At 44.2% G+C, this 25,338-nt stretch overlaps 1 protein-coding gene across 1 annotated transcript; it reads right to left on the reverse strand.

Annotated features, from left to right (window-relative positions):
• Positions 1-1,598: 1,598 nt before the first annotated feature.
• On the reverse strand, positions 1,599-22,251 carry TMBIM6 (transmembrane BAX inhibitor motif containing 6). The gene is made up of 10 exons (XM_024736623.1): positions 22,157-22,251; positions 11,093-11,180; positions 10,354-10,462; positions 7,853-7,973; positions 6,587-6,635; positions 6,387-6,484; positions 6,105-6,184; positions 5,526-5,626; positions 4,759-4,834; positions 1,599-3,621 (listed from the first exon to the last, which is right to left on the reverse strand). The coding sequence occupies exons 2-10, from the start codon at positions 11,146-11,148 to the stop codon at positions 3,598-3,600; spliced, it is 714 nt and encodes a 237-aa protein (XP_024592391.1). The 5' UTR covers positions 11,149-11,180; positions 22,157-22,251; the 3' UTR covers positions 1,599-3,597.
• Between the last annotated feature and the right edge of the window lie 3,087 nt (positions 22,252-25,338).

Genomic DNA, 25,338 nt, shown 5'->3' on the forward strand with positions numbered 1-25,338 from the left:
CCCCGAGCCCTTTTGAATGATACTACAGTAGTCATCTTTGACAGCTTCTTTGCTTTCTGGCAGAACATTATGTTCCAGGTTCATCTTGTATATTTCCTGGGCCATTTCTCCAAGGAGCTCTGCTTCCTTTTCATGAGACAGGAGAGAGACCACATCTGGGCAGTAGTGTATAATTGCCTTTCAACTAGCCCCTTTCCCCCAGTCCACTCTCTAGTCACCTGAGATGTGAGGACGTAAATCTGACCATTCCCTTGCTCAAGAAGCCCTTCAGTGCTCTCTGCTGCCGTCAGGACAAGGCCAGCTCCTTAGCACCAAACAGCAGGCCCTCAGTTACGGTTTATCCCCTCCTTCTCATTTCCTACCGGTCCCCTCCGTAAAATGTACAACCAGCAATTGCACGCCCAGCACTCCGCACGCTGAATCACGCTCCTGTACCTTTTCTCATACTGATCCCTTGACCTGAAAACACCCACTCCCACCACTGCCTTTCGAAAACCTCATCCCTTGTCTCACTTGACTCAATCTTCGAGATTTCACCTTAGTTCGGGTTATCACCTCCAACACACTTTTCCCTGAACCGGGAGCAGGGCTGTCTCCGTTATCCATGGCCCTGTGTTTACCTGTAAGAACTTAACGTCTGCATGTAGCTCTCCTGCACTGCTCCGCCATGACTGAAAAGCAGTAACTATATCCACCTCTAGCCCCAGCATGGAGCACATTACCTGACACCAAGTGGACGCCCCCATCTGATCCCCTGCCTCACAGAACAGACCGTCTATCCTCCCAGCAGACATCCTTCCACTTCCGCTGCCCACCGATGCCTTCCCCGCTCTAGCTCAGCCTGCAGGTCTGCTAGGCGTGCAACAAGCAGTGTGTTAACCTCTTCTGTTTCACTTGTGACTGACGGGCTAGCTGGGAGAAGACTAAAAGGGAGCTCACTGCCCTGCTCTGGTTACAAAGATTGAGGTGCGAAGACAGTACCTGAAACACCTCATATTTCCTGCTCCACCTCAGCTGGGGCCTCAGCCAGGAGTCAGAGTAACAGGAAGCTGTTTACAATGAGGGTGACAACCAGAGGGCAAGTGTGACAAAATGGAGTAACCTGACTGTAATGCGAATAATTTTGGTTTATAATCACATATATAAACTCTATGAGGACAAGGATTTTTATATTTTCACTGATGATCTGTACCGTCGGGAATAGAGCCGGGCCCAGAGGGTGACCACAGGTATTACGGACCACGGTACTTGCAAAATGAGTGAATTGTCATGCTTTTTCCATTATGCATCCCCGAATGGCAAAGCTTGGCTGTATATTGGAACCAACGACACGTGCTGCTACCATGAACCCCCTATGATAAAGGCTGGGTAGGAGGAGGACCAGAAAAAGGCCCGGGCTGTGTATGGAACAGAGACTATCCCCAACATCTGTGGCAAGCTGGGGCTACAGACTGAGAGGCCCAAGTGGGGCTCTTTATTTCTGTTCATACCTAGAGCAAACTTAATCCTGTCCTACTCCCAGCCCCAAGAACAAGAAGCCAGACAGCACCCCAAAACTCCCGTTCAGCTGTGGCCTTGGATTTCACACACACACAAGGGAAGGTTAAGGAATTTTCTTTATTTTTTACAAATTAAGACTATGTAGACTCCATATATTTCTGAATCAAAAACACCTTTGTCTTCACAGTATGTGTTAGAGAATGCAGCCTGAGCTGGAAACCAAAGACTCGCAAAGAAAGTGATCATTACAGTGATTACTGCATTAAAAACCTGTTAGGCATGTTCTTTAAAAGTAGTTTTTTATATCTTGTCATTCTTGGCACTGTTTCTAAAGAAAAACTCCTCATCCCAAGCAAAAAGAGCACAAGAGGTGGAGTTTGGCTTCAGGAGATGTAACTCAGATTCTCAGGCCTAGCAGAGAATCAACAAATGTAGGGAGAGTTGCTGTTGGGGGCTGAATGGGAAGGAAGTCCCTTTTAGTAAAGTCTCGAGCCCCAGGCCAGAGGCAGCAGTTAAATCGGAGGGCAGCATCCTCTGCATCAGCGAGCCCTTCCGAGTGGCATCGCCACGCCAGGCGCCCACAGCCTGCGAACAGAACTGCTTCACGGGACGGCACAGTGACGTGGTGCGCTGCGAACCAGTAGCCACTGGGTCAAACTGTGTACTGGTTGTGAACAGGGAAAGCCAAAAATGGTGTCCTACTAGCAATGAGTTTTCGATGGCTCGGTTCCCCTTACGTTGAAGCCCTATGAGTAGCCAGAGCCGCAAATGCTCCCAAGGCTGCCTGACCTTCTGTGCCAGCTGTGGCTGTGGCAGCTCACGGGGAAGGAGCTGGTGACCCCGTTAGTACTGCCCCCCCCCCCCCCACTTGCAAACACAGAGCTGTAGGAAAGCAGAAGTCTTGCAGGTTTGGTCGCCCAGCCCCTGCCTAAAGAAGGCTGCAGATTTCCAGAAACAGGTGAACAGACCAAAACCTGAAGTGCATCTGTAAAATGGACATGTATCTACTGTCCCAAATCTCTGGCCTGACGCTACCTATTAGTGCCCAAGATAAGACAAAAACGCACCTAAGGACTGTTATGAACGCTGCCTCCCAAGCCATCACGGCCCATGCCACTGGTGTGAACAAAGACCCACTCAGTTAATGGGGGAGATACTACTCTCCCCTGCCCCAAACAGGCCCTCATCTGGGTCTGGCAGGATTAGTCACAATTACCTCAGAGGCTCAGCCATGCCCCTTCTCTATCCTTCCTCTCCTGGGACCCTTAATCACAGCCACCTGGTAGAGGCCACTCAGTAATCAAGGTAGTGATCAATTTAACAAAAAAAAAGGGCAAGTCTGGGAACTCTATGTTATATCTTGCCATACATAATCAGCCACTTCATAGATGCCTGACAAGAATTTCCCTTTGTGCTGAAACCCTCCCACCCTACGGATGGAAGGCAGGCAGATTCCAAGGGCCGGACAAGGGAATGGAAAGGGAACCCACACAAATCCACACTCCTTCCGTGACGGCAAGGCAGGAAGGCACGTCTGCCGGAGCAGCAGTGACTCCGGCAGCTCAGGGGAAGCGAAGCACCCACCAGAAGAGGCTTTTCATGTTCTCTGCAGGGGTCGGCGGCTCAGACATAATAAGCCTGAGTAGCGATGGGACCAGCAAACGTCTTTCCAATGGAAAACACACTGCCTAGTCCCATAGGAAATGCGCATGAAGCAAACAACGCTGCGGGAAGAAGGGCCGAGCAAGGCATCTCTGCCGAACAGTTCAGGTCCACTGGGCGAAGCGCAGTCGCAAGGCGGACTCTGCAGATCCCGCGCATCACGGCGGACTGGCTGTCTGAGCAGAGGACGAGGCCAGGCATGGGGGATGACAGAAAAGGGAGCGGGGAAGAACCCCAAAATACGAAGCCAAACTCCAAACTATAATTTGCTAATCAGTTTTTTGATCAAAAAATTCAAAACAGAGAAAACCACAAATTACAAAAGCTTTTCTGACACTTTTCATTATCACAGAACACGCCACCTGTAATGTGTGCAAAGAGGAGGTGAGGGGCGGAGGGAGAGGAAGTCAAACTGGGGAAGGCTGGATGGTCATTTCACTTCTTCTCCTTCTTCTTATCCTAGAAATGGAGGAAAATTACCCAATTAACTTCTGGCATTGACATTTAAGCTAAAACTCTTGAGTCAGCCGATACCTCACTGCCTTTGGTTAGTGACTGGAAGGGATCCGGACAGTAAAAAGGGAGGAGAGATGCTCCTTCAGTATAGGAGGAACTAAATCTTAACCATCTTCTGCTGGTGGTCTCCCAAGTTGCTACAGACTTGACAAGAATAAAGGTTAAGCAGCTGTTCCCGTTGCTACCCCATGAGTAGCTAGGTGGGCTGCCTACCCACTCCTGGCTACTCACAACCACGACAGCTCAGATCCCAACCACTGAAGGCTGCAGACCAGCGGTGTACCCTAAAATAACTAAACGAGAGGCCAAGACCAAGCCAAGATCAACTTTCCATTAGGCCTGAGAAGAAAGCACAAATCCTCAGCATAAATCAGCATTCGAAATAATACAGTCCAGTTGAACTCTTCATTGCACTGGGGGAAGCCCAGGGTATCACTACATGGATGAAAAGGATGTTGTTTTGACTGAAACTGGAGGACCTGCTTGGTCCTCAGTCCAATCGTGGTACAGACCAGACAGAGGACCACCAATCCCATCTGGTCAACTGCTTCCATCACCACCGCACCGACTCACATTCCACCTTAAGTTCTGTAAAGAAAGGCCTGTGCTTTCATTTGTTCCCCTACTACTGGAATGGATGATGTCTGCCACTCACTAACCCTATATAGAATGCCTCTCTTGAAAAAGATTAAGACTAACAAATGGGTAAAACGGGCCTATTTCTAAAATATATATACAAAAGCTGGTGGTATTATATAAATCCTCTAGGATATCTTTTTGAGTCACAACTATCTTTACAGCCTTTAAATTCCTCATATAGTAGATTGTTTCTTGTTGCCACTAAAGCTCTTTTCCTTTTGATACTAATCTCAGGGATTCATTTAAAAAAGAAAAAAAAAAAAAGGATGATTTTTACTTGTTCCTTTTTCTCCAACAGCTAAAGACTTCTAGTTGAACTCTTACTCAGTGGCCTGCCTTACAGTTACCCTGGACCCACACAGTGTGAGCAAGTTCTCAAGCTTTAAGTACACCCAGATGCTGCGCTCAGGAGCCAGGCTTTCATCTTTAGGTGGTGCTAACCTTCTCATTCATAGCCAGGATCATCATGAGTTTTCTGAAGAGAGTAACGAAATCTAAGAAGAGGTCGACGCAGTGCCTGAAAGAGAAGAACCAGGTCACAAACTGCACTTCCCACTCGCCTTTATCCACAAGCCCACAAAGGTGCAGAACACAGAAACCCTGCCCCAACCCCAAGAGTCAACTTCACCAGCACCCCACCACCAACTAAGTAAAACTCTAGTGTCTGAGATCCTCTTCAACTCAGCGAAGCCATGGAGCACAGAGAAAAGAAAATTTAGACTCTGCGGAGGCCTAAGTCTGAACCCTGGAACTACCATTAACTAGTTGAGATTCTGAGAGGATTACTACATTAAAAAAATTATATGCATATCTTCTTCTCATTGTTAAAGGTTTAAAGAATACAACAGTATTAAGAGTAAAAGGTGAAAGATTCCTTTCCCTCTCCTCTGCCTAGAGGTAACCACTATTCAAAGTATGGATAATTAAATACATATTATTAGTCCAACTTTTAAAAATCTGATGTCTTTCAGGAATTGAGGGAAACGATGCTTTTTAGTGCACAGTTCCAAAACCATGGCTATCCGATCATGTATGCCCCTGTGGCCACAGAGGTCAGCCAGTGCCATCTGGGCCACTCTTATTCCTACCGATGTGGAAAGAAAGGGGAGTCAAGCAAAAGATCATCCCAGAGAATGAGAAAAGAGTCGTCGAATGGAAGAGTATGCCTCCCCGCTTCATACTCATGAAAGAGCAGGTTTCACACTCACCAGATATAATCTTTATCTCCATTTTCAGCCTTTTCAATAATGAGCTGAGTATCAAAAAGGACAAAGCCACACATGACCACCAGTCCCACATACAGGTTTGCCTAACAAAAGAAGAATGAGATGAGGTTACCATGTGGTAGACATTGTAGAGAAAAAACAGCCATACCTCTTTCTGGCCCTTGGCCACTTGAAAGTACATCAAATGCTAACCCTACTGACATTAACATTCGTGGGAACTGAAGCCCACAGTGAAGACCATATTACTTCCCTAGGTACAATTCTGCACTTATTTTTTCAGGTCACTGGAAGAGCTTCCATCATTTTAAAAAGGAGCCACTGCTGGACTGGCTTTAGAAAAATGATCTCTGAGCAAACCATCTCCACTGCAATGTCCAACCCCTGTTCAGTTTGTATTTCCACCTGTAGCAGAAGGCTCCGTCCTGGGAGGGTGAGTGGCGAGGCTTCAGGAGCACTGCCCCACAAAGATGAGAATTCTTAGTCTATCTTGGCTATAGGGGGTTAAGCAAGAAAAAGAAATGCAAGGTAAATGGCTGCTGCAGAGGTATATGCAAATCTCACCTGGAAAAGCCAAAAGGATCCGAAGAAAAGATTCCCCAGGGAAGACAAGAGCATCAGGCTCATGGCCGACATCAAGATACCTGTAAGAGAAGACAAAAAGCCATCTTGAGAAAAGCCAAAGCGAAGCAAAGCAATCCCATTAAGGCCATTCTTTACTTGCCCCCCAAAATGAAGGCTTTCAATTTCAACCCAACAGTCACAAGTTGGAGGCGAGGGGAAAGGTCCTAGTGAGAATTCTGGCTGAAGTGGAGACTCTCTCCCTATTTTCCAGTCCACACATACCTCCCAGAAAGAGGTAGCTACGGCGCCTGGCATAGAGTGCACTCAGGGTGAAGCAGGTGAAGATCATTGCTGTGCCCAGGAAGGCGGTGGGAAGGATGCTGTTAAGGGAAAAGACCATTATATCAAGGGCTACAGGTATATAACCTACACTTAGAAGGTATATTTAGAAGGTATATTCATAAGACACTAGGAACAGTTACCTGGGGTTGATGGCAATGCACAAGTCCAGAGCAGGGCCCAGGCCAACTCCTAGAAAACAAAAAGCCACAGAATACAGCATTAACACCAAGTTCTGAAGAGGATTCTCATCCAAAAGCTGATCATCAATAGCATGGGCATGCCTACAGTCCTAGAAAACAACAAAACACGTGGACTAACGTAATTCAATCTTTCTCTCTTCCATCCTTAACTGTTTTCCAGAGAACAAATACTCGACTGAGTTATTTATGGACAGACCTGCACAACTGTCCCCTCATAAATGACCCAGTAGGAACAGACATCAGGAAAAATGAAGCAGGCATGTCAAACATTTTCCAGCTAAATTATAAGGCTGCAAAATTCTGAAGAGCAGTGATGTGAGACTGTAATGTAGGCCAGATCAGGAATTAGATGAAAAGGATAAAGAGCAAAGCAGTGCCTTGTGGCCAACAACCTGTAGTCATGAAGGCTGACTCCCTCTGTAGAAGGAAAGGCCAGACCGGTTCTGCAGGTGGACACCTGCCAACAGGAGGGTGCAGCGGCAACCTGTTCCAGCTCCGACATCTCCTCTACTCTGGCTTTTCTCTCCTTCTGATAATCCCACCCCTTTAATACCTTCAAAAACTAGCTTTCCCTGATCTAAAAATCTTAATCTCTAAATCCCTTCCTTTCTACAATTTCTTCAACACTGTATAGATTAGACGCACTCAGAACGAGTTGTACTAACTCAAATGTTGCTTTGCAAATATTTTTACTATGTACCTTGAGACCTGTTTCCCTTAATGACAATTCTAGAAGATCTGCACTTTTAATTCTTTTCTTGAGAATCAGCAAAGTGCCCTGTAGGATGGATCTCAATGTATGACTTTAATTAACTGTCCACAAGATCAGAACAGATGCTCCTCTGATAGTTGCCAGTGTGAGTTCAACTAAGTCAGATCCTTGGCCTAGTTTAGTCCCATGTCCACCATTAACAAGTTATGCTACCTAAGCTCTTAAACCTCATTCATTCAAGCACAGAAATGCTTATTTTTGGATACAAAAGTAGAAGTCACAGACACTAGTCACAAAGGGCCCTCTAGATGGGGAAGCAAGATGCAACTATGTGAAATAAGAAAGCAATACAAGGCACACTCAAATACAAGATAGGATGGTACAGTGTGCCAGTTGGGGTGCATCTGAATAAATATCTATCTTGGGCCTTAATCTAAAGAGATACTAAAAATACAGTGTCCCTCCCTCAAAATTAAACCAATCCCTTAACATACCTGTAAGGAAAGCAAATCCAGCAAGAAGTCCCAGTCTTTTTTGCTCAGTTTCATGGCTATGAGGTGTTGCCATCAGCCAAATCATCAACCCCAGGGAGCCCAAGGCAGAAAGCAGGCCAGCCTGTCAGATCCAGTCAATAATTAAACACTTGAAAGTATCAAATTTATTTTGCAAGAGACCTTATTGGGTTCAAATATTCACCTGGACTTCCTAATATTTGCTTCTAACCTGGAGGCAGCAGAAAAGGCAGTGAAGGCTGAGGAGAAAAACCAGAAGCTTGAAGGACAAGGTCAGGACCATGGTGGATGCTGGAGGCAGTCCACCAACTGTAACTGCCCAAGTCAAATTATGAGTCTGACCCAAGAAACAGAAAAGATGAATCAAAGTGACAAGTGCTTGAAGCATATTCCAATCTGCAGAACAAGTTATGAATGACCTCTTTGATCACTTTAAAACACACACACACACACAAATGTATATACACACACAGAGAAAAAACTGAATGATTGTGCTCCCCCCTCAAATTCATGTTTAAATCCTAACCCTCAATTTAATGGTATTTGGAGGTGGGGTCTTTGGAAGGTGATTAGATCATAAGGGTGGAGCCTTCACAAAGGGAGATTAGTGACCTTATAAAAGAGATCCCAGAGAGCTCCCCTGCCCCTTCTACCATGTGATGACATGGGAGAAGCTGGCCCTCACCACAGAACAAATCTGCCAGCACCTATCATGATCTTGGACTTCCCAGCCTCCCAAACTCTGAGAAACGTTTGTTGTTTAAGCCACCCAGTTTATGGTATTCTGTTATAGCAGCCAGAATGAACTAAGACAGAGAGTAAGAACCAAAATGTTAAGTTAATTTAGGATGATGGGATTATGGAGTTTGATATTTCCTTCTTATCACTAGTCTGTTTTCCAAATTCTCTACAATGAACATGCATTAGTTTTATAAGAAAAAAAATTTTGTTTTAAAGCAAGTGGGAAAAGTTACAAGCATTAGAAAGAGAGGAAAATCATCAAGGATGTATGTAGACACCAAAGTTTCTTCCTTCTTTTAAAGGTAGAGTCAATCCTCAGTTTTCACAGTAGTTCTGCTCTATACAGCCACTGTAAGCAATGAATCAGTGATACTGAACAAATGCTCCTGGAGGAAATAAAGGTTTAAGCTCTTTCGAGCCTCCTGTCACATTTTTATCAACTGGTCAATACAAAACCTTGTCGTATATGTCTTTTCTGTTTAAAGACACTTGGATATATACTGTCGACTCATCAACATAGAACTCGTGCCCAGCCGAACTGTAATTCATGCCTGAACAAAGCTTATCTAACACACGTATTTTCTCTATAAGGCACATCACAGTCTTGCACTTAGTAATACCACTCAGCACTTTTTAGCACTATGCCTGAGGCCATTTTAAACATCAAAATCACCAAGAAAAATTATAAAAACGCAGAAAATGTGGCACTAACTAGACTATGAAAAAGACACTTGTTTACAGTATGAGAGCTTGAAAGAAGGCAGTGTTGCCACATTCAACCTCAGCTAGAACATGGTGCAATGGACAGCTCGAATTTTTTGCCAATCTGTGTATGGCTGCAAAGGTCCACAAAAACACCAGTAGAACTGACTTTGGGGCTACAAATGAATTTTGCTGAGTAGGTAAATCACAAATACGGAATCCATGAATAATGAGATGACTATATTTCACTATATTACTTTAAAAAACAAACAAAACACAACCAGAAACCAAAAGGGCCACTTTTGCCTAAAAGGTAGAATATGTTTTAGTCTGAACTCGAGGGATCAAAGCCCTACCTCTGAGTGTCTGGAGCAATTTTTCACACAACCTCTGCCAGGAGGTGCCTGAGCATGGGGGTGCCTGATCATGCCGCTCCTCAGCGGTGCCAAATGCCAACACAGCTACACCCCTGTACGTACACTAAAAAGGGCACTCCAAAAGGGACAAGTCTTGGTTGGTGAGCTGCAAACTTTTCGAGTATTCCTCAACCATCCCTTTTATTGCTTCTGGCCAAACTCAAACTCTCACTCAACAAAGGAAAATGAGTTTCTCAAAGAATAAAATGGGCCAAATCCTTAAAGGTCTCAACCCTGTCTCTCCTGATAATCATACAATCAGTGTTTTGTATCCAAGTACTACACAGTCATTCAGGCAAAAAAAGAGGAAGAAAGATAAAAAGGTTACTGTGCAAAACCACCCCAGCATGCAGACCTCTCCCCAGTGGGTGGGGGTCTTGTGTGTCAGCAGCACACCGTTCAGTGTCAGGGTCAAAACATCCTGTTTTCAGTATCTAGAGGGCAGAGTTGGCAGAAAAATTAAATGGTTCTGCATGTCCTGATTTACAACTGGCTCTGGCTGGGTTCAGATCCCAAACTACTGAGAAGTATTAAGGAAGGACATAGGCTTGTAACACCCTGCTGAGCTAGTTTCTTCCTAATGCGATTTGGGCCACAGCAACTAGAGGAGAAAACTGCTCTTACCTGAATGAAATGGGTGACCACATGGACATAGGCCCCGGCAGCCGCCACAAACATACAGAGGGCAAAACTGGCATAGACCTTCTTCAGGTGCTGCTGCGTCGAGGGGGTTCTAGGAAACAATGTTAATAATGGCCATTACTCCAGGACCAATCTCATCTCTAAGCTAAGAATAATTTTCCTCCTTCTTCCCAGGGAATATGTGAAAGTTTTGGTACAATAAAAAAAGAATGCTTTGGGGGCTTCCCTGGTGGCGCAGTGGTTGAGAGTCCGCCTGCCGATGCAGGGGACACGGGTTCGTGCCCCGGTCCGGGAAGATACCACATGCCGCGGAGCGGCTGGGCCCATGAGCCATGACTGCTGAGCCTGCGCTCCGCAATGGGAGAGGCCACAACAGTGGAGGCCTGCGTACCACAAAACCAAAAACAAAACAAAACAAAACAAAACAAAACAAAAAGAATGCTTTGAAAACTAGGTTAACAAACAGAAAATCTTAAATGCTGAGGAAAGCCCCAATGCCCAAACTATGAACAATCATCACCCAAACTAAAATAACTAAATGGCTTTCCAGCAACCACACCACAGCCCTTAGACTTTGGGTGCTTTTATCAGATCCTCTGGATTCTAGCAAAGTTAATATGTTAGTTTACACGTACAAAAGTTAATACACCAGGAAAAGGAAAAGAAACAAGATATAAAGGGAAATGTAATAAGACAGTACAGTTAAGGTCAAAGCACTTACATGTGGGAAAATTTAAGGAGTGCATCGAAGTTGATCTTCCGATCAAATATGTTCATGATGCTAGATTCTGTGGGACACAGCCTCCACTCTGTGGAATCAAGGAAATAAGAAAAGTTATTTTAAAGATACAAGGACACACAAAATAACAAACAACTTTCTTATGAAAAACAGCAACATACAAGTTTGGAAAAATGAAAGTTATATCTAAAACCCCACTGCCCTAACACCACCATTTGCATTTTTATATATTTCCTTCTAGAATACATTTGCAATCATACGCAACCATTTTAAAGGGGACAGAGGAACCCATCTTCTTCTCCCCAAACTGTTTCATTACTAGCATGTGATTTCTAGTCTTTCAGAAGATAACCTGCCCCTTTAACATCTTTTTTTTTTTCCTTCGGTACGCGGGCCTCTCACTGTTGTGGCCTCTCCCGTTGTGGAGCCCAGGCTCTGGACACACAGGCTCAGAGGCCATGGCTCACGGGCCCAGCCGCTCCGTGGCACGTGGGATCTCTTCCTGGACCGGGGCACGAACCCGTGTCCCCTGCATCAACCACTGCGCCATCAGGGAAGCCCCATCCTGCCCCTTTAAAAGACAGTTTGTTTCTTTGAGAAATTCTCTATTAGCAAGCTAGTTAAAGGGACCCAGTCTTACTGGAACATAAGGCAACTTGTCATTTTTTCAAGATGCCAGAGAATTCCCTCAGCAAAGGCACAGAAGTTTAAAGATAAAGAAGAAAAATTATAAAACTGGATCTGACACTAGGGCTTGCATTTTTTAAATATACATTTAGAAACTTTCCACCCAATGCAATTTAGAACTGAACTGTAAGGGAGCCACAGTTTTAAAAAGAGGAAAGTTCCTCCATGAAAAAAAAATTTGTGCAGAGAGAATTTCTTGAAACACAATCTCAGAACCTTTCTTACAGAAGAGTGGGAATAGTACAAGGAATTTCTGCACACTTCACCCAGATTTCCTAAATGTTAGTGTGTCACCATATTTGCTTTATCCCCCCCCATATAGCAATATATGGAGACCTTTTCCTAACTATGCAAGACACAATGCCTCTTTACATCTAAACACTTCAGTATGTATATCCTAAAACAATGATCAAAATCAGTAAATTAACAATACAATACCATTACCTAATCTACAGACCTTATTCATATCTTGTCAACTGTCCCAATTGTCAGAAAAGGGCATTTTAAAACTGAACTACAACCAGGTTACATTACATCAATACCATAAAGTCAGGATCTTAAGTTTTGCTCTCTCCCCTATCTCACATGCAATCCTAAATAAACACATTTAACCTACAGAACTAAATCTAATCAAGAGCTTTCATCCTTCCTAAATATCAATCCTCCAGATTCTTATTAGACCCATAATACCCATTCATTTCAAATCAGCCAAAAACAGGGGAGAGGAGGGGATTAAAGCTAAGTTGTTTGAAAGACAGGCCTACAACTCACACCCATTCTATCAGCACCTAGCCCAAAACTCAGCAAAATTAATCCAAGCAATAAAAGTAACAATCCCCAAAATGACTTCCCGAGGAATTCTGGGCCAGTGGAAAGATGCCATCTTTAGAGTTCACAAGCATCACTACCGCGTGTTTCCTGAGGCTCTCTCTCATATATGGAACAATTACAATGGCTGGCTTGCTTTCTCTGATTTCCTCTTTCCTTTCTCACCAACATCCCTACTCACCTCAATTGTATTGTTAGTTTTGTTCTTAAGGATAGATACAGCGAGAAGCTGCAGAACCTACTAAAGCTGTTCCTCTCACCTCTAAGTCACGGGGTTCTGGGCCCTCTTGATCTAGATGGTGCAATGGTTGCAGGCTATTGCACGGCCAACCAAAGCCTTCCATAACCATGATGAATCCGTCCTCTAGAGAACACACTTACAGGATGGCAGAATCCAGCACCTGGAAAGTGTCTTTGTTTAAAGCTTCCATTAATAGCCTTAATGACATCCCTAGACAGAACTTGCAACAGCACTGAAGCAACCTTCAGAGCCAAGTTTCTCAGTATCCACAACAAAGCTAGAGTGCCTCTTGCTTCCAATTTCAAGAGTTCAAGTGTGTGTGTGGGTGTGTGTGTGTTAAATCCACAAATACCCTGGGCATTATTAGTCAGAAAGGGGCAACACTCTGTAACCAGACCCCACTGAATGGAAACTGTGGGATGGGAGAATGTCAGTTTGCTCTCTGGCATTTCCCAGGGGGTACTGACTGTCTCTCTTACAACTGCTGATGAAAAAACCAAAACCATCAAAGGTTGTGAGGGTAGGGACAGAGGTATCAAATATGAATTTCTCCATGATTTAGTGCCTTGCAATTTAAAATCATTAAAAAATTAATTAGAACCAGTTTTCCAACATTACTACCAACTCTAAAATTTAAGTGAAATGTGTAATCACCAAATTTTCTAGATGCAAAGGTACACAGCAATTTTAGTAGCAGCAGCTTCATGGGGAAAATTGCAATAAAGTATACATTTAATAAATATGATATGATGTATATATGACATAATCTCAGAACTGTTAAAATTAGAGGGGAAAAAAGTTAGGTCTTAGAATCAAGGAAATATATGACAGTTTGCTCTCGGTCTGTTCTAGATAGACAAGAACTAACATACAGATAAGTAATGAGTTAAAACTGTTCTTAGGGCTTCCCTGGTGGCGCAGTGGTTGAGAGTCCGCCTACCGATGCAGGGGACACGGGTTCGTGCCCCGGTCCGGGAAGATCCCACATGCTGCGCAGCGGCTGGGCCCGTGAGCCATGGCCGCTGAGCCTGCGCGTCCGGAGCCTGTGCTCCGCAACGGGAGAGGCCACAACAGTGAGAGGCCTGTGTACCGCAAAAAAACCAAAACAAAACAAAAAAACCTGTTCTTATAACTTTTGCCAGATAGACTAAACTTACCAGTTTTCTATCTTAGCCTCAACTACTTGTGCTCAGAAGCTGTAGAGAAAAGGTATCTACGTTTCAATGGTTCATATGCAAACTCAGCTGAACAAGATTAAATTGCATTCGTAACTCAAAAATAGCAGCTCCCATACCAAAAGTATTTTCAGTCCCAGGGACAGACAGCTCTCAACAGGGCCTGAAGTATTCAAAACCATTAACCAAGTAACTCGGCTAACATTCCAGAGGGGCCCCCATAGTTAAGCGAAAATCTCGGCTTTAAAAAAAAAGTACAAAAAGGAATTCCCTGGCAGTCCAGTGGTTGGGACTCCGCATTTTCACTGCCGAGTGCCCAGGTTCAGTCCCTGGTCAAGGAACTAGGATCCTGCAAGCCGTGCAGCACGGCCAAAAAATTAAAAATAAATGTAAAAGTACATTAAAATTATAAATTTTATGTTATATATATTTTACCAAAATAAAGGGAAAACGTATACTACAAGGTACTCAAAAATTATTCATTATAGGACTCCCCCTAACATACACTGAAGCCCATTACGGAACGGATACCAGCAATAGTCTGTCTCACCCTGGACCCCAACTCATAAAGAGTTCTATACTCAAATCTAAAACAGGGAGGTGGACAGTGCCTCAGGGACCCATGGGAAATTTGCCTGCACTGCATTTGTAAATGAGAAGTAAATGTTCAGGTGTTACATAACCAAATTCCTTTAATTTAGTTTAGACACTCATTTTATGCCTTCATCCTCTGAAAGGCAGGATACCAAAACCTGTCAAAATTTGTCATGCATATATTGCTCAAGCTTTGTTGGAAGTGTCACCATCCGTGGTTCCCCAGGCCAGCCTCTCTGCCAGAGCCACCCGAAAACAAAAGAAAAAACTTATTGCACAATAGGACTTCCCTGGTGGCGAAGTGGATAAGAATCCCCCTGTCAATGCAGGGGCCACGGGTTTGAGCACTGGTCTGGGAAGATCCCACATGCCATGGAGCAACTAAGCCCATGCGCCACAACTACTGAGCCTGCACTCTAGAACCCGCGCGCCACAACTACTGGAGCCCATGCACCTAGCGCCCGTGCTCCACAACAAGAGAAGCCACCACAAGCAGCACACACACCGCAACAAGGAGTAGCCCCAGCTAGCCACAACTACAGAAAGCCCACGTGAAGCAACGAAGACCCAATGCTGCCAAAAAAACAAAAAAAACTCTTACTGCATAGGTTTATCAAGATAGAAAAACTCAAGTAAACACATTGTTCTGAGTTAGGTATTCCTGGAGTCTGCTTTTGTTTGAGGAGGGAAGGGCAGCAGGGGCAGGTAGGAGGAGACAGATATTCTTATCAATTAACATCTTTGTCTTCTTACATATTGTTAAATCTCTTGTTGTTTTCTAAGAATCTTCCTTACCCATGTCCTAAAACATGTCCTAAAACAAAATATTATCCTAAAACAAAATATTATCCTAATATTGTCCTAAAACAAAATATTATCAACAGCCAAGCCTTAAATTAAAAAAAAAAAATTCTCCTCAATCTTATTCCAACACCTACTAAGTACAATGCATATGAAACATGGCCAAGTGGCCAAAAGCTATGCAAAACAATCATGCATTTAGTATTCATTTTTTAAAAATCCTTGCCTTTAAAAAAAAATCCTTGCCTTTAACAAAGAAAAGCTTTGCTGACTCCTGGATCCAGCCGAGAAGCTGCCTCAGTGTATACAATTTAACAACATTAAACCAACCAAAGAAACATTGTTCACACATTTAATTAAACATTCAGTGCACGAATTATATGGTTCTTCATTCCTGTTGTAGTAATTCAACCATCTTGAATCCTGTTCCCACACCCCCAAAAGGGACCAAATTGATACCTGAGAGAAGAAAAATCTCATGTGGTTAAACAAAAAAAGGTGGTGGTGGTGGGGGGAGAATTGTAATTTTTTTAAGTAGTTCTTTCTACTGAATAGTTTGTAGACTCTACAACCATGTCCCTAGCATAGTGGTTAAGAGCACAGCCTGCTACGTTTGAATCTTGGCTACTTCCTTAGCTGTGTGATGGAGCAAGTTTCTGGCACTTAACCTCACTGTGCTTCAGTTTCCTCATTTGTAAAATAATAACACTTAATATTCCCTACTTCATACGGATGAGGACTAAGTGAGATAATACAACGTGCTAAGACTAGTGCTTCGTGCTAAGAATAGTGCTTCATGCTAAGAACAGTGCTTCGTACGTAAGACCAGCTCAATATATTAACCATTGTTTTTACTAGTGTAATTCATTACTCTCATGTCCTCAGTGCACGATTTTCCCCCTTTTCTTAAATTTTTGTTGTTTATAATCATTTAATGAATGTTCCAACCACACCCTTCAAAGGCTACAGGTGATGATTTTCCCTTTTATAAGTCTAGTTTTAGGGACTTCCCTGGCAGTCCAGTGGTTAAGACTTCACCTTCCACCTCCAGTGGAGGGGGTAAGGGTTCAATCCCTAGTCCAGGAGCTAAGATCCCACATGCCTAGTGGCCAAAAAACCAAAACATAAAACAGAAGCAATATTGTAACAAATTCAATAAAGACTTTAAAAATGGTCCACATTAAAAAAAAAAATCTAGTTTTAGAAGACATTTATCATAGGCCTAATTTACATATGCTCTGTATTTTAATTTTAAAAATGTATTATTCAAGAATTAGAAATGAAAAAGGAGGGGCTTCCCTGGTGGCGCAGTGGTTGAGAGTCCGCCTGCCGATGCAGGGGACATGGGTTCGTGCCCCGGTCGGGGAAGATCCACATGCCGCAGAGCGGCTGGGCCTGTGAGCCATGGCCGCTGAGCCTGCGCGTCCGGAGCCTGTGCTCCGCAACGGGAGAGGCCGCAACGGTGAGAGGCCCGCAAAAAAAAAAGAAAGAAAGAAAAAGGAGAAGTAACAACTGACACTGCAGAAATACAAAGGATCATGAGAGATTACTACAAGCAACTACATGCCAATAAAATGGACAAATTCTTAGAAAAGCACAACCTCTGAGACTGAACCAGGAAGAAACAGAAAATATAAACAGACCAATCACAAGCACTGAAACTGAAACTGATTAAAAATCTTCCAACAAACAAAAGCCCAGGACCAGATGGCTTCACAAGCAAATTCTAACAAACATTTACAGAAGAGCTAACACCTATCCTTCTCAAACTCTTCCAAAATACAACAGAGTAAGGAACACTCACTCCCAAACTCATCCTACAAGGCCACCATCACCCTGATACCAAAACCAGAAAGATGTCACAAAGAAAAGAAACTACAGGCCAATATCACTGATGAACATAGATGCAAAAATCCTCAACAAAATACTAGCAAACAGAATCCAACAGCACATTAAAAGTATCATACACCATGATCAAGTGGGGTTTATTCCAGGAATGCAAGGATTCTTCAGTATACGCAAATCAATCAAGGCGATACACCACATTAACAAAGTGAAGGAGAAAAACCATATGATCATCTCAATAGATGCAGAGAAAGCTTTCGACAAAATTCAACACCCACTTATGATAAAAACCCTCCAGAAAGTAGGCATAGAGGGAACTTACCTCAACATAATAAAGGCCATATATGACAAACCTACAGCCAACACCGTTCTCAATGGTGAGAAACTGAAACCATTTCCTCTAGGAGCAGGAACAAGACAAGGTTGGCAACTCTCACCACTATTATTCAACACAGTTTTGGAAGTTTTAGCCACAGCAATCAGAGAAGAAAATGAAATAAAAGGAATCCAAATTGGAAAAGAAGGAGTAACGGTGCCACTGTTTGCAGATGACAAGATACTATACATAGAGAATCCTAAAGATGCTACCAGAAAACTACCAGAGCTAATCAATGAATTTGGTAAAGTAGCAGGATACAAAATTAATGCACAGATAGTGGCACGTTTATACAATGGAATATTACTCTGCCATAAAAAGAAACGAAATTGAGTTATTTGTAGTGAGGTGGATAGGCCTAGAGTCTGTCACACAGAGTGAAGTAAGTCAGAAAGAGAAAAACAAATACTGTATGCTAACACATGTAAATGGAACTAAAAAAAAAAATTGGTTCTGAAGAACCTAGGGGCAGGACAGGAATAAAGACGCAGACGTAGTAAATGGACTTGAGGACACAGGGAGGGGGAAGGGTAAGCTGGGACAAAGTGAGAGAGTGGCATGAACATACATACACTACCAAATGTAAAACAGATAGCTACTGCGAAGCAGCCACATGGCAGAGGGATATCAGCTCAGTGCTTTGTGACCACCTAGAGGGGTGGGATAGGGACGGTGGGAGGGAGATGCAAGAGGGAGGAGATATGGGGATATATGTGTATGTGTAGCTGATTCACTCTGTTATAAAACAGAAACTAACAAACCATTGTAAAGCAATTATACTCCAATAAAGATGTTAAAAAAAATATATGTATATATATAATTGAACCACTAACTCACAGCTAGCTACATCCTGAAGGCATAATATTTACCCAAATGAGAGAGTAAAATTAAATGGGGGGGGGAGGTGGAGTCTAAGAAAATTATAAACTGGAATTTGAAGGAACCTGGTAAGTCTTACTACTGATTAAAATGACTTTTGTTTAAATGGCATGCCTCTCCTCTGGCACATTTACACTGTACCTCCTGTCCCCCAGGACCACAAAGGTGTTTTGAGACAGCCTAATGACCACTAAGTGATAATGTGATGTGGTAGAGAATTTGATGAAGTAAATGTTTATTAGCTTGATGCTTTCCTTGCCACCCCTAGGAGGTAGGTCAGTTTGATTTCAGGAAATCCAAGAAATTCTGTCTCGACTAGGGCTGGGCTTTGATTGTCCTAGATTTGGACTCTAGATGTCCCAGCCCATTCCTTAACTTGAACCAAAATCCCTGGATTAGGTAACCCTGAATCTCTATGAGGCTGCCTCAGAACCAAACCAGTAACTGGAGATGGAATCCCTACTTCCTTCAATAAATTATTATTATTTTTTGCATCAAACTGACATGCTTTGCTGAATCTCCCTCTCTATAAGCACAACTGTTTGACAGACACTGAATCGCAGAATGGTCCCGATGTCCTAAATACATAATCATCCTCCAGTATAAACCAGCAATCCCTGCCCAATAAAACCATATTTAGCCCAAATGAGAGTAGACATAGATTAGGACAAACAGCACACCCACTCAGCCCTCATCCTTGAAGCTCTTTTTTTCCCAAGTGTTTTGGATTCCAGTTAATTGTTCAGGAACTTTTCTCACACTTTTCCCTGTAAGCACCCCCCACACTTAAGTCTCTAGAGTAAATCTAGACCCCCATCATCTAATCAAGTGTTGCGACCACAAATCAACATTCCCCAGCTGGCTCAGAGAGGAGCCTACCTTAATAGAGGGTCACTGAAGTGGCCCTAAAAACCAGTCTCTACAGTTTTTCTCTCCTTGGTTTGAATACTGGTTTTGAAAACAAAAATGAGTATGTATAATATAAAAGCTACTTCATGAAATTTGGTTAGAAACTCTAGAGGAAAACGAGGTGGAGTAAAAGACACTTCTAGCAGATTCTACGGCCAAGTCAAAGTAGCAAAGGAAAATTTAGCAGGATAGTGCATGAAGAGAATATTCAGTGTCTTCCCAGAGGAGACTAATACCCTTGGGTAGTTTATGAAATAAAGTGAAACTCTTCAGGCTAGGAATAGTACCTTTTATAACAATACCACTGACTGCATTTATATGAAATTAAACAAATTTCAAAGTGTTTTATTATATACACTATTCCCTTTGACCATCACACACATGAAGAAAGGGCAAGAATGATTAGTCCCACTTTAAAGTTTAAAAAGTAAGTTCAAAAAGGCAGCATAATAGTGGCACGAGCACTCGATTTGGAGTCACAAGTCCTGCCATATTCTACCACATAACTTTGGGGAAATCATTTTACCTAAGGTCATCTAGGCTTCCTCATCTGGAAGGATGATTAGCTAACACCTGCTCTACTAAGCTCAATGAATGCCGATAAGAAAATCTGTGTGAAATTATTGTAAAGTGCTAAACACTTTACAATGGACATTAAATGGACATTAGTACTGACCAACATCAGAAAGTTGAAATAGTAGAGCCACGGACTTCCCTGGTGGCGCAGTGGTTAGGAATCCGCCTGCCAATGCAGGGGACACGGATTCGAGCCCTGGTCCGGGAAGATCCAACATGTCGCGGAGCAACTAATGAAGCCCGCGCGCCTAGAGCCCGTGCTCCGCAACAAGAGAAGCCACCGCAAGGAGAAGCCCGCGCACCGCAACGAAGAACAGCCCCCGCTCGCCGCGACTAGAGAAAGCCCACGCGCAGCAACGAAGACCCCTAATGCAGCCAAAAATAAATAAATAATTTTTTTTTTTTAAATAGTAGAGCCAGAATCAGGTTAGGGGTCTTCTGACCTCTCAAGCCTGGTGCTCTTTCTACTATTATACCCTACAGCTGAAAAGCAAGTTTTCCTATAGTTTCAACTATAGGTCAAGAGAAATTGTAAAACAACAACAACAACAAACATATGTTGATTCCTATTATACTTTTCTGCATTTTTCAGCATTTCTACAGTAAGTACGAACCATATGCATAAATCAAGAAAAGACGTGGAAATGCTGACCAAATATCTGGATTAATTTTACCTTTCCTATTCTTTAGGAGAGTGAGACTTCACTGGATCAATACTGGGGAAGGGAGAGAAGGGAAGAAAGAGGGTACTAAGCCAGGTTTCCACAACAAAATGAATAATGGAATAAGGAAACTCTGAATCCAAATTACAGACTGTATTTCTCAAGGATTCAACCATTCTGACCCCACTGGAGGAAAACGGCAGAGAATCTAAATATCAACATACTCTTGAAGCCAGGCCAAAAAAAAATATTAGACAAGGAGGAATAATAAAACACCAAAGAGGGTAAATCAAATAATTACAGAAATGTGTTTGCAGAAGCTGTAAGAAATGTAGTTATGAAACTTTATCTTTCTTGAACTTAATTCTTAAACTACACATACAACCAAAAGATAAACCTGAAATAAATAAGTAACTAGAAAAGCCCATTCGCCACTAACCTTTAACCTTGAAATTTCTGTCTATGTTTCAGGCACAGTCAGCTCTTCTACGTGATTACACATTCACAAGTTAACTATTACTGGAACAGAGACTCAAGTTCAGAAAGGTTTTTGTTGTTGTTTGGTCAATGAAAGGCACATGCGGCAGGCAATGCAACCTGGGCTGGCACCGGGCTGCAATTCCTCACTTAATAAACACACAAAAATACCACAGCTCCAGCAAGTACGTCCAAGAAAAAAAGAAAAACAACCGCCCAACGACGCCTTTCCTGAGCGGACTTTGAGAAAGACGCCCACAAGGCCCAGGACCAAGCAAAGCTAAAGCCACCTCACCTGTCCAAAGGTAACCAATCAGACCAGAGCGGGGCTGCCCTGGAGGGCTGGCAAGCCAGGCCTGGCCCGGGTCTCTCCTCACCTCCCGCATCTGCTGTTGGCTTCCAAGTAACTAAGGAGCCTCGCGGGTCACAGAGGAGTGTGACATCACCCGCCCCGCCGTGACAGGGCAGCCTGCCGGACCAGGCCCTCCTGAGTCCCAGCCCCCGCCGCTCACCCAAATGGGGCCCGACCAGACAGGCCGGGGATCTGTCGGGTGGAGCGGCGATGACCATAAACCCGTAAGGTTTCGCTTTCATTCTCCTCGGAGGAAGGTGCGGGGGACGTGCCCTGAATTCAAGGGATCGAGGCTGGGCCTGGGCCGTCTACACCGGGCGGAGGAGGAGGAGGGACGCGCAATGGGTGGGGGGGAAAGAAGGCCAAGAAGGAGCCTTCGCTAGCGCTAGCATGCAGAATCCGCGCCTCGGACTCGTCCCTGCCCCTCCCCCGCTCCGGTACGGTTGCGCATGCGCGGCAGTAGTTCTCGTTTTCCTCCCCTCCCCGCCTAGCTTTCCGGAGTCCAGTTGTCGACCAGGGCCCACTTTCCCCAGAATGCAGTCAGTCCGAAAACGGAGACTACTCCCACTCTTGCTCAAGCAACAACTGCTAACCCTCTTTCCATTTCTCACTCCCGGCTTGCGCAGTCCTAGCTTCAGACGTACCTTCTGACCCGCCGCTCAGGAGCCCACACTGCTCTCCTACCACCGGATGTGCTTCTGACTCTCCCAGGGTCCGCTCCGGACTCTTTACCTCGCGTCCGCCCCTCGAGGGAAGCCCCGCCCCCGCGTTCCGCTTAAGGCAAGTCCTCATTGGCCGTTGGTTGCACTTCTGCCTTTCCATTGGCTGTACGTGCATAAACAATGGCTGCTTACTTCTGAGCCACTTGCTTAACGCCCGTGTCGATCAAGACTCTAGCCGCCAACCAGCGTCGTAGCGAAAGATACCCGCCTTCTTCCCTCATAGTAAGAAAGGGTCGCGGTCCAAAGCCGCCTCTAGTGGACAAAAAGAAGGGGGGCAGGCCCCACCCAAGACACAGAGCAAGTAATTCAGCCTCCAATACGCGCGGTGGGATAGCACCGCGAAGTCCCGGGATTCTGGTCATGGACTGTTAAAGGGGGAAAGAGATTCAGAGAACACCTAGAAAAGCGCTCTCACAAGGGCCAATTTACCGTGAATCTAGTGAAGCCGGGCTCAGCGCATTCTCCAGGAACTCGAGGAGGAATTAGCAGCCCCAGTCCTGCATCGGACGCACGGACCTCACCCTGGAGATCACACTGTAAGCCTAAGTGGTGGCCCTGGGGTCTTGGGCGGGGCCAGCGGGTTGCAAGGACCACCTCCCCATCCACCTTGCTTGGGGGAGGTGGGTATTAGTGCAGTGGGTGGGAGGGGAACGAGTGTGGCTATCTGGCTGAGCTGCTCTGGCAGCCCTGAAGAAACTAAGCCAAGGAAAATCAAAGGACTGGAGCTCCCCGAGGACAGGAAGCAAGAACTTATAGTAAGGAGTTCTGAGACAGATTTTAAAAAAAAAAGTTTATGCACTATCAATTTTTTTCAAAAACTTTTTTTTGCTAATTTATCTGTCTAGTATCGCTTAATATCTTATAAAAATAATACAACATGGTCATACGAAGAGGCAAAGAGTATGCAGCCAAAAAAGTAGAAAAAGATTAAAAAGCGTATAGTGGTTGACAGGCAAGTTAGTAATAATAATGTGGGTTTTTTGAATTGTGTTGTTTGTGGTTTTGTCAGCATTTTAAAATCTGTAATGATTTCTTATTCTAAATAAATATTGACTTTATTACATAATTTTGTATTCTTTTTCTTAAATACAGCCTTATAATTGTAGATGTTTGGGACTGCACAAAACATAGATCCACCCCTGCCCCTCATTTTACAAATAAGGAAATAGGCCCATGGACAGAAAATGTTCTGGCAAAATAAGAGAAGAAATTTAGATTAAGCATTTGATCAGTGAAGATCAAATCAGAATGCAGGATTTAGGAAACTGCTTTCTAGAAGGATAGAATAGCTTTTTTTTTGGCCGCATCTCCCCGACCAGGGATGGAACCCGGAACCCGGGCCCTCAGCAGTGAAAGCGCACAGTCCTAACCACTGGACCGCCAGGGAAATCCCTAGAAGGCTAGAATAACTATCTTTTCAGTAAAGAATACAAATAGACAGGGTATGATTCTCAGTACACAAATGCAGATATGCAATAAACATTTTATTTTCTATAGTGCAACCTAATGTTTACTCTGAACCTTATTCCACTGGAGTGGGAGAAAATATATTAAGTCTTCCTTGAGATTTCTCTCCCTATCCCACCCTAATTTCTGCCACATTTCTGGGGCTAAAGTGCTTGGGAACAGGGCCTATCTGGTTCCTGGTCATCAATTCACACAGGTTGCTGCAGAAGTTTTTACCTTTGTACTGATGTGGCCCTTTCAGGTACAGCAGTAGCTATTTCCTTGCCATACTTAAGCCACAAGAAATCTTTTGTCAAGCTAATATTGAATTCTCCACCTAGAACAAGAGGTTGCTAAGAGTTTGGCCTGTACCGTGTTGACCGACATAGTTTATTCATTCATTGATGACATAGATTATTCCCTCCATTTCTGACTCAGGGTCTCTCATGAGGTTGCAATCAGATGTCAGCCAAGGATGCAGTTATCCAAAGGCTTGACTGGAGCTCGAGGAATTACTTCCAAGGTATGGCTGACAAGTTGGTGCTGGCTATTGGAAGGAGGCCTTAGATCCTCTCCAAATGGGCTCCTCCACAGGGCTGTGTCCTCACAGCATGAGGGCTGGCTTCTCCCAGAGTGAGCAATCCCAGTGACAGAGAGAACTAGGTGGAAGCTCTTTTTACAACTTATCTTCACAAGTTGCAATCACTTATAATAATACCCTTATTCCCAGACCCCTGTCCTGGGTCTTGTGCCTCAGAGGGCCTCATGCTTTGGAAGGCCTTCCTGGAAATTTTCTGAGTCTCCCTCATGTGCCTGGGACCAACCTGGGCCAGTAGTGCCATCAAGGCTCAGCCTAGACCAGGTCCTGCTGAGCCCTTTTCCCAATTTCTCCCCTTCATGGGGTTCTCCAATTCCAGCATGCCCGAGGAACTCTGAAACTCATGCCTGTGGCATTATCCCAAGGCCCTGTGATCAGGTCTCAACTCCAAGAGGGCATCCTGGTGAGCTGATCACTCGTGCTAGCCAGCACAGTATTTCTTTTGTGGAATTGCATGAGATTGGGTCTCCAGGATCATGCTGACATGCCTACTTGGGGGTCAGACAGAAGAAGAGCTCAGGCCGCTGAGCTACCAACAGTCTTCTACTAACCTTTGGGCTTGAGTTGTATGTATGGGTCCCTGTATTGATCCTCTCCTGTCAGTGTTCTGACTGTGGAGCTGTGTGTGGTCCACAGCACCAGAGGACAACAGAATGACAGCGGGCATCTTTTATCCTGTACATCACTACACTCAAGCCACTCCCACCCCCATCCCCTGCCCACCCCACCACTGGCACCCAGGGTAGTCACTCCATCTCCTCCAAAGACTCTGGGACGTATGTCAGGCAGTCCTCTGGGAGTAGCCCCCCCTTCCTCCTCCAAGATCACTTCTGGGTGCTTTTGAGACTGTTGCTCCACAGTGCCAACAGGCCCTTCCCAACTAATGTCCTCTTTTTCTTCTGAATGCTGTGGTGATACAATGTTCTTACCCATGTCAGTCTTAAGTCATGCCAAAGGAGACATGCACAAATGGTATCATTCCTCTTGCTCTATCCATGATGTGTGGAAGGTAAGGATGTCGTTAACATTGAAAGAGATCACAGTCTGGGAATGCTGTGAT

Source organism: Neophocaena asiaeorientalis, unplaced genomic scaffold (assembly GCF_003031525.2).
Source record: "Neophocaena asiaeorientalis asiaeorientalis breed wild unplaced genomic scaffold, Neophocaena_asiaeorientalis_V1.1 scaffold134, whole genome shotgun sequence".
In the NCBI taxonomy this organism is placed as follows: domain Eukaryota; kingdom Metazoa; phylum Chordata; class Mammalia; order Artiodactyla; family Phocoenidae; genus Neophocaena; species Neophocaena asiaeorientalis.

Bases quoted from the DNA above. Each gene is read 5' to 3' on its own strand.
- TMBIM6 (XM_024736623.1), bottom strand. From the start codon at position 11,148: ATGAACATATTTGATCGGAAGATCAACTTCGATGCACTCCTTAAATTT. The intron at 10,463-11,092 runs GTAAGTGCTTTG...ATTGTTTCCTAG, and splicing joins CTCCTTAAATTTTCCCACAT to AACCCCCTCGACGCAGCAGC. The intron at 6,636-7,852 runs GTATGTTAAGGG...TTTGTTTTCTAG, and splicing joins TGGATTTGCTTTCCTTACAG to GAGTTGGCCTGGGCCCTGCT.